Consider the following 8307-nt stretch of genomic DNA (forward strand, 5'->3'; position numbering starts at 1 on the left):
ATCTGTCATCAACCAATACAATCTAAAAGCCTCTTTGTGTTTGGATGAAAATGACTAGAATTAGGCTAAAATGGATATAAATTCTGTTGGTCCCACAGCAGACATCCTCTTAACAAACATGTTCTGTTAATTCTGTTCTATTGAAGCATCTACTTCACTATCATCACCCCATTAATGAGGTGAGGCACGTGATGGCTGTTCAAGGTGGCACAAGTGAATCTGGCTTCCCGTTATCGTCTAGATTTCTGCCAGAACACAGTTTGCCATTGCTTTAAATTGGGATGCATGCCAATCAGCTTTCAGTCTTGTATTTAATATTCTGATGTTTGACTATGTGTACCATGTGTCTCGTGCAGATCTTAAATTTCTTCTTTTGGGGTCATTTCTAACAATTGTGTCTTGTTACTTCGTACTGTTTTAGGCATCTATTTTCCCCTTTTTGGATGTTTTTCTACATCTTCCTATACATTTTTTTTTACCAGTATATGTGATTATGATTTTCACTATGAACTAAATTTTCCAGCAGTCTGACAGAAGACACTGTGTCTGACTTTACACAGTTGCTTTACTCATGATGTCATCTCTAGAAAACTGAAGAGCTGTTTATCTCCTTGTAATCAGATCAGTGGCTCTTTAAAGGAATCAGGTCTCATTCTTTAGCCCTCATTGACAACATCATACCTATCTCACTGCAGTCATCGAGTTTAACCTGATGTGGATAGTTTAAATGTTTCCCGAAGTGTCAGAACAGAGTTTTGCTGCACACAAAATTCAACTGCAGGCCTTTGTACACAGATTAAGTTGCATTGGATATATAACAGATAACTTACCTTAGATGTAACCTTACTTCCTCTTCCTCTTGTTTTGTTTTAAGCTCTATGAGCACATATTGTTAAACTATACCATGTGACGAATATTCCCAAAAGCTGTGAGTGATTTCGACACAGAGCTTTGAAGAAAAGAAAACTGTAACAGCAATAATTTATTATTGAATTATTCAACAAGGCCACAGCTTCATTCAGTGACGACATGGTTCACTCTGCAAACCCATGTCATGTCCGTACAACATACAGTAGGATTTTTGGATAACATGCTTTTGTGAGAGAAGACAGTCTGCTGAAGTTAACATGAGAACATACACTGAATTCAGAACTATGTCAATTAACACAGAATGAACTTTGAGAGTGAACATGGAGCCTAAAGTTCAAGAATACTAATCTTTGGTTTTTTGTTAAAAATCATGGGTCATTTTCACCATAACATTGGACCCCAGGTGCCACTGTAGTCCCACAGGTAGGGTCTGTATTGATACGCTTTGCAGAAGGAGGTAATAAGCGATGATCTGACCAAGTCCTCTCTCAAGCCCAGTCCTTCCGCTTTGTACACATCCTTACAGAACTCTGACGTCTGCTGCTTTCGTTTGGTTTTGTACCTCCGGTTCTGAAACCAGATTTTCACCTGGGTCTCGGTCAGTCTTAAGGTGCTTGCCAGGTGAGCCCTCTCTGGGGCAGACAGATATTTCTGGTGATTAAATTTCTTCTCCAGTTCAAGCACTTGCAGATGTGTAAAAGCAGCTCTGGAGCGCTTCTGTTTCCCTGTGGAGGAAAAACTTGACTCTGAAGAGCTGGGGCAGGATGTGTCCAGAGACTCTATAAAGTACAGAACAAACAGGGGTCAGAAAACGGGCATAATGTGTCTGATACAGCCTGCATTTCAGTCCTGTAGTTAATGAGGTTCCAGGTCATTGTACTGTAAACTACCACCATCATCAAAGAAAGCTATTCTTGGAAAACCGTTTTTACCTTTATCTTCTCACAACACATAGCAGCAGTTTCCCAAAATAAAGACCTTCATTTTAACTCAATTATTATTCTAAATAAGGGAAAAAACAAAAATGAATGGATAGTATGTTCTCACTATTCCTGTTATTTCCAGCCTGCAGACACTCACCTGTCTGCCTTTCAAATGCTGACTCCTGAGTGCAGACGTGTGCTGACAGATTTTCAGATTCCTCCCTCCACTGTGAACATCTTCCCATCTTTGACGAGCAGCATTTGTCGTTAAATTTTGTGCTGTCCTTACTGGACAGGATGTCCTCGATGAGGAAGGATGTCATCTGTTTGACTGTGTCAGACATTTCCATCCAGTAATCCAGGAACCGGATGCCTCTCAGTATCAGAAAGCTGATTGAGCTGGTTGAGGCAGTGTGTGTCCTCACACACTCACGAGGTCTGAATTTATACAAGTGAAGGGGAGGGTTCATCCATGTGAAAGAGGCGGGCCAACTATCCTAAACCAACTTTTATTGTTTTCCTTCAAATTGATAGGAATCTTTGAGGTCGCGCAAAGATAATTCCTCATCACGGGAAGTATCGTACTTTTATTTAAAGCACTGCATTTTAATGACTCAAACTAATTCTAACTGTGCTTCTGTGCTTTCAGCATGATGAAAGTGTTAAGAAAAACCTACGTAAGTCACTATTTTCCTGACACCACCTCATTCACCTCGAATTTCATTGGTGATACCTACCATCTTGTTTAAAATCCACATATTTTAAGGGCCATTTTCGAAAAATGAATTTCTTTCATTCTAATGTAAGTAATAAACTGATAAAGTTGCACAAAAAATGAATGACAAAATATCTCTTTACCTGTACATCGCCATACACAGATACATTTTTCATTTTCTATTTCATTTCTATTTTGCATTGATTCTGTATCATACAACCTTGGACAGTTCAGAGAGTAAATCTGTGCTTAAAACGTAGTGTAATACAACAATAGTCTAAAGTAAATACTGTATTTGAGAAGGTTATACAGTTCTTTTTGTTCAAACTATTTTTGAGGGTTGTCGATTTGAATTCATGGCGATATTGACAGTTATTTACAGTGTCATTCACTTACATGTTCACAAAACATTGTTTCGTACATACTGAGAGTCATAATAAATAATAATCATAATAAGTACTAATGAATAATAGTTCCCACCCCTTGAAAAAATATGATTGATGTATGTTCAATGTGTGCTTTGAATATTGAGGTTTGAGCCCATATTTGTACCCCGTGTGATCGTCTGTGCAAAAACAACCCTCTGACACTTAGAAATAAAGTTGAACAACATGCGTTCATATAAAATAGACAACTAATCTAAGAGTTTAGTTTTTCTGTGGTGCAACACTGAGTTCCTTGAGAGAGACCAAACTTTCTGCTCAGGACAGGAATATTACCTGACAGTGTGGTACCACAGCAGTTACATGGATTTATGTCTTAATCCTCACGCCTCCATCAGCTCAGTGCAGTAACCCAGTGGCCTCAGGCGGACGACCCATTCTGCAGTGGAATGGCGAGCGGGGGTCAGAGTGGGTGGTCAAACCTCCGGGAGCACTAATGACTTTGACACATTTAGGCCGGCTCCTGAATGGACACACTCATTGTTCATTGGCTGTTTATTTGTTGTTCTCTGTGGTTCAGCCTGACCTTTCTCCAGCAACTGAGGTGTTTACTAGAGGCGTCTCTGTTGCTCTGGGATTTCAAGCTTCATTAGGAAATGCACGAATGCAGGTATGATAAACATGACCCCCCGCGCACCCTTGGGTCCCGCTGACTCCAGCTTTCTTGCGCTGAGCACACACCAGTGTCGGTGGTGAGTGCTTATACCATTGCAGCTTTAACTGGATGAATGTCTTTTTTTATGTTTGAAAACAGGAGTTTTTGGTTTACTTTATATGCAATATGAATATATGGTGGATGCTTTCGGTAAAACTATAAATAAGCAGACTAACCCGTTCAGCGTGTCCTGTCCTGTGTATGGATCATCATTTATAAAAAGCATCCACTTTAAATGCACTGGGATTCCTCTCTTGTGAAACCTGCTGTCTTGTAAACACAGTATTAAGATCATCAGTATGATATGTTTTACCCTGACCCAGTCCGCGACTGTCTGTCTGCTCAGGTATGTTGAACTGTAAGCACAGAGAGACTTTATCCCTTCGTCTAGACACAGCTTTTTTTCTGCTCCCTCTTTTAACATTCCTCATGTTTATTTTTGGATGATTTTCAATGCAGAAAACGGGTAATATTTGAAGAAACGGAAAGTCTCCCAGCATTTAAATTCCTCTGAAAATGTTATGTTGATTTAAAGAGTCGGTCATGTCAATATCACAAAAAAAAACAAAAAAAACATTCAATTTCTAGTTGATTTTTCATAAAAGCTTACCCACGAAAATGAAACATCATGCGCTCAGTGTTACATCATGAGCACGAACAAAGTCTGCAGTGTGAGTCAGCGCCTTTGTTGTTTTGGGTGGGGGGGATCGTGTTTGAAATGTCTTTTTGAAACACCCAATGCTGTCATCCCCGGCCCTTATTCTGTGACAATCTACATGATTGCTCCCTGTTGAAACCAGTGGCATTTCCTTCTCCTATATTGTGTTCTAAGCATTCACCGCACAGATATGTTGCTGCATAGCTGTGACATTGCAGAGCCTCCGACCTTTTAGCCTAGGAAGGCATTTGTCTTCCACAGTACAATCCGTGTAGTGACAATGTTTTCTTTGAGCCACTGAAACTTGTTGTGCCATCAGTGTTCTGCTACTTCTTTGCTGTTTCTTTGTCTGAGATGATAAATAATGAGTCTTCGTTGGAACCCGACAGTAGATTTGTTAGACTTCTGTCTTGGTATCTTGTCATATCAGAAATGTTTATTCTCTATCTTACACATAATTGTACATGGACCTTCCCTCTTCTTTATGACATAACAGATATGTAATCAGACTTCATTTTAATTGAAAGCTGTGCCTTTTTGGCTAGTACTATATCATGGTTTGTGGATGCTTTTTGTACCAGGTGAAAGGTCTCAGTCCTTGTTTTTGCCCTTACACACTCTGAATCGGAGAAATTACAAATGTGGAGAGAACGTTCTCTGGTCAGAAGAGACTAAAATTGAATTTTTTGCCTCTTAAAAAAAAGCCACATGTAGCAAATACACAACACCCCACAAGCAATATCTCCACTTTTAAGTATGGAAGTGGCAACTTCATGCTGTGGAGGTGTAATAGGTAGGCTCTGAGACATTGGTCTGAGTTGAAGGAATGGTGCTAAATCCAGAGGAGAACCTGTTACAGTCTTTGAGGGAACTGACACTGATGTGAACATTCACTGTTCAGAATGAAAGGGAACCTGGAAATAGTGCTAAGACAGCATTCTAGTGGTTTGAGGGGACACATTCAAATGTCTTAAAATGCACTGTGAAAGACCATACTTCAATATGAATGAGAATAGTTGGCATGATTTAAAGCTTGTTGCACAAGCTTCTCCAGCTTGGAGTAGTTGGATCAGTTTTCTTGTTAGATATGGGTGCAGATATCAGTGGATTGATGTGCTGAGCAACACAGTTGCTGCTGTAATGATTGCTAAAAGGGTCTCAAAGTCTTGACCTTGGGGGTTAATAGTTGGGAGGTGTGGTGATGATAAAATGATGCAAGCCTCACAAAATCCATATTTAACTTAAGGCTGAAATAAAATGAAAACACGGTAAAAGGCTTTTAATACTAGTAGGGCACTATAGAAGCCATCCGTTTCTCATCTTCAGCTTTTGATCAGATGCTTTGATCATTACTTCCAAAATTTGCTGGTATTTAAATGAATCCATTCTTGTTTGACAGACGTTCCTCATGCCACTTTCTGGAACACAAGCACAAATCATGATAAATTCACCATAGTGCATCAGGGTGTAAAAAGTATTCCTTTCATCAAATTCTGCACCTCCAAACATATTTTTGCTTATTGTGGCTGAAAGGCAAATCCCTATGAATGAAGTTTTGGTATTTCAGATCTCAACTCAGTCCCCTCTTTTCCCGTGTAATGCTATTTCTTAGTCAGAATGGATGCTGGAAAACATGATTCAACTCCTTAGAATAGCTATGACTGTTGATTGTTGGCACAAAGTTAAAGGGGTATTTACAAAGCTTTCATGTTGCATCCCATTTGCCTTTCCATAGCACTCACAAGCCTAATAAAGGTCTGATACTTTGTCAACAGTTATTTGAGAGGAGTCCCAATCTTTTGCATCATGCTATTTTCCCCTTTTCACTTTGCAATTGTATATGAACAAAAATATTACACTAATTGTGCTTGAAAAGTTGAAAAGAACGTTTCACATCGAACGCAAATTCTTCCAGAAGTCTCCATTTGTCTCACAGAAAAAAAATATAAATAACCAGAGGTGTGGAAATGTTTGCCTGCCAACTATAAGCTTATTTCTTTGAGCTGGAGAGTTGGTTTTCTTTTTTGCTTTTTAATTGATTTTTCCCCCACAAATGAAAGTGACGCTACTCTTCCACTAGGGGGAGCTTCAAAGTCACTTATCAAGTCTCCAAGGCTCAGCGGCCACAGCAACATCACGAGCGAGCTTTTTAAGGTGTCGATTAACTTTTGAGTTCATAACTGCAAAATCAACTATTTTTCTTAGCAGCTACAGAGTTTAACTTAAGACAGAGGATGCACTGGATTTGTAAATCATCTCAGCGGTAATCATAAACACCAGATTATGATTCAAACCGATGTTTGAAAGCTTTCATACCACCGGGGACATATCTGCCCATCTAAAGCTGGTGGAACATAAGCTGGTGGCCATAATGACTCTTTCACTGATGGCGAGCCTCACGTCATCCTTTATATAAATGGACCCTCATCACAACAGTGTAATCAAATGCTTGGAAGAAAAAAAAGAAAGAAAAATGTATCTTTCACGTACCTTCTCTCTGTCCTAAACACAATAAAGCACAACAGACTATACAGACTTGAAAATGAAGAATTTAAGGAGTGTAGATATCCCAAAACATGTGCAAAGATTCTTATTTTCCTCCTTTTTGTTCTCGCTTATACAGGGATTTTCCCACGGGTTGTCTTTTTGTTGTTGTTGTGTTTGGCTGTTACAAATGCTGCAATCAGTCCATGTAATCTTAAAACGTAATTCTTCAAAACACCTTAATCAGAATAAAAGCAGGCCTGGCTGACCTACATCTAAATCAATTTCTGAAGTCGACAGTGATTGCATCAGTGCTGGAAAGAAACGTGTAGCTACAGTACATTAGTACATTTACTCAAGTAGTGCACAGTTTTGATGTAACTTAAGCTTCATTTGAGATGCTACTTTCAGACTTCAACCCCACTTCATTTCAAAGGGAAACACACAGTGGAGTGTGTTCTCTGAGTGTTACTGCTTCATCTCTCTTGTTAGTTTCAAGATAGAAATGTTCAACAATGGCTGATAAAACAAGTGTTTGTAATTCATCAAGAGACTGGTTTGTTTTTTCTCCCCTCCTCTCCCTCTAATCACCTCCCACACCTCCAATTCGTTTTCTCTGTGTGTAAAAAGGCCTTTAAAGTATGTCCGTTTCCGTCCGTGCAGCTTCAACGACGAGATTTCAGTGTTATCGTCGTGGTGTAATGGCTCATATCGTAGAGAACAAAGCAGGAAGCTTCTGTTAATTCTTTAAATGTGATGATCAGGAAACTTGAGGATCTGCGTATTTATTCATGTAGATCTTAAAAGAGCCTCATCACCGAATAGCCTACCTGTCCAGAATATGTCTGATTTAAAGATTTGTTTTTCTTTCTTTCTTTTTTGTTTGTGTTTTAAGGAGATAACAGACAAAATAAGTAGCATTTTAAAACCACGCGCTCTCTTCTCTTTCTCTCTGTTTCCTCTCTCACACACACATGCTCACACCCACGCGATATTATCTGATCTGTCGGTCTCCTCTCTGTCTACAGCTTTATTCTTATCTGTGCAGAGAAAGAAGCTCCTTGAGCTCCTCTGTCCTCCGAGAACTAGGTCTTCTCCCCGGCCCTCTTGGGCTCAGTCGCCACTGCATTTTGGAGCAAAACTGATTCATTTATCGATCGATCAGCTAAAAGAATTTCCAAGCATGCAAACCGGAGAATACCGACGCGTGGCGGTATCTCCCACATCTGTCCGTGATCCGAACTACACTTGCAGAGCTTCCGAACTCGGTGGCTCAAAGGTGACTGACAGGTCCGACTGGAGCTGATTCCCGTTTGGTTGAAAAAAGTTTTAAAAGTTTAAGAGCCACTCTGTCTGCGGGTTTGTTTACCAAGCAAAGCTCCGGGACAGGACAAGCTCCCCAGCCTTATCAGCGCGGGTTTGTGAATGGGACAATGATGAGCTCAGCTTGATAGAGCAGCGCTGTCAGGTCAGATGTCACTTCATCCATTAGCTCTTCGATGGCTTCCTTTGATAAACTGCGCAGCTCTGTAACTGGTTTCTGATCAGGTATGCTGGTT

General features: G+C 39.9%; 1 protein-coding gene across 1 annotated transcript; it reads right to left on the reverse strand.

Annotated features, from left to right (window-relative positions):
* Positions 1-969: 969 nt before the first annotated feature.
* nkx3-1 (NK3 homeobox 1) lies at positions 970-2212 on the reverse strand. Its single transcript, XM_072387000.1, has 2 exons — positions 1951-2212; positions 970-1649 (listed from the first exon to the last, which is right to left on the reverse strand). The coding sequence occupies exons 1-2, from the start codon at positions 2141-2143 to the stop codon at positions 1252-1254; spliced, it is 591 nt and encodes a 196-aa protein (XP_072243101.1). The 5' UTR covers positions 2144-2212; the 3' UTR covers positions 970-1251.
* Positions 2213-8307: the final 6095 nt, after the last annotated feature.

Source organism: Leuresthes tenuis, unplaced genomic scaffold, assembly GCF_036924035.1.
Source record: "Leuresthes tenuis unplaced genomic scaffold, fLeuTen1.0.hap1 SCAF_6, whole genome shotgun sequence".
Classification (NCBI taxonomy): Eukaryota; Metazoa; Chordata; class Actinopteri; order Atheriniformes; family Atherinopsidae; genus Leuresthes; species Leuresthes tenuis.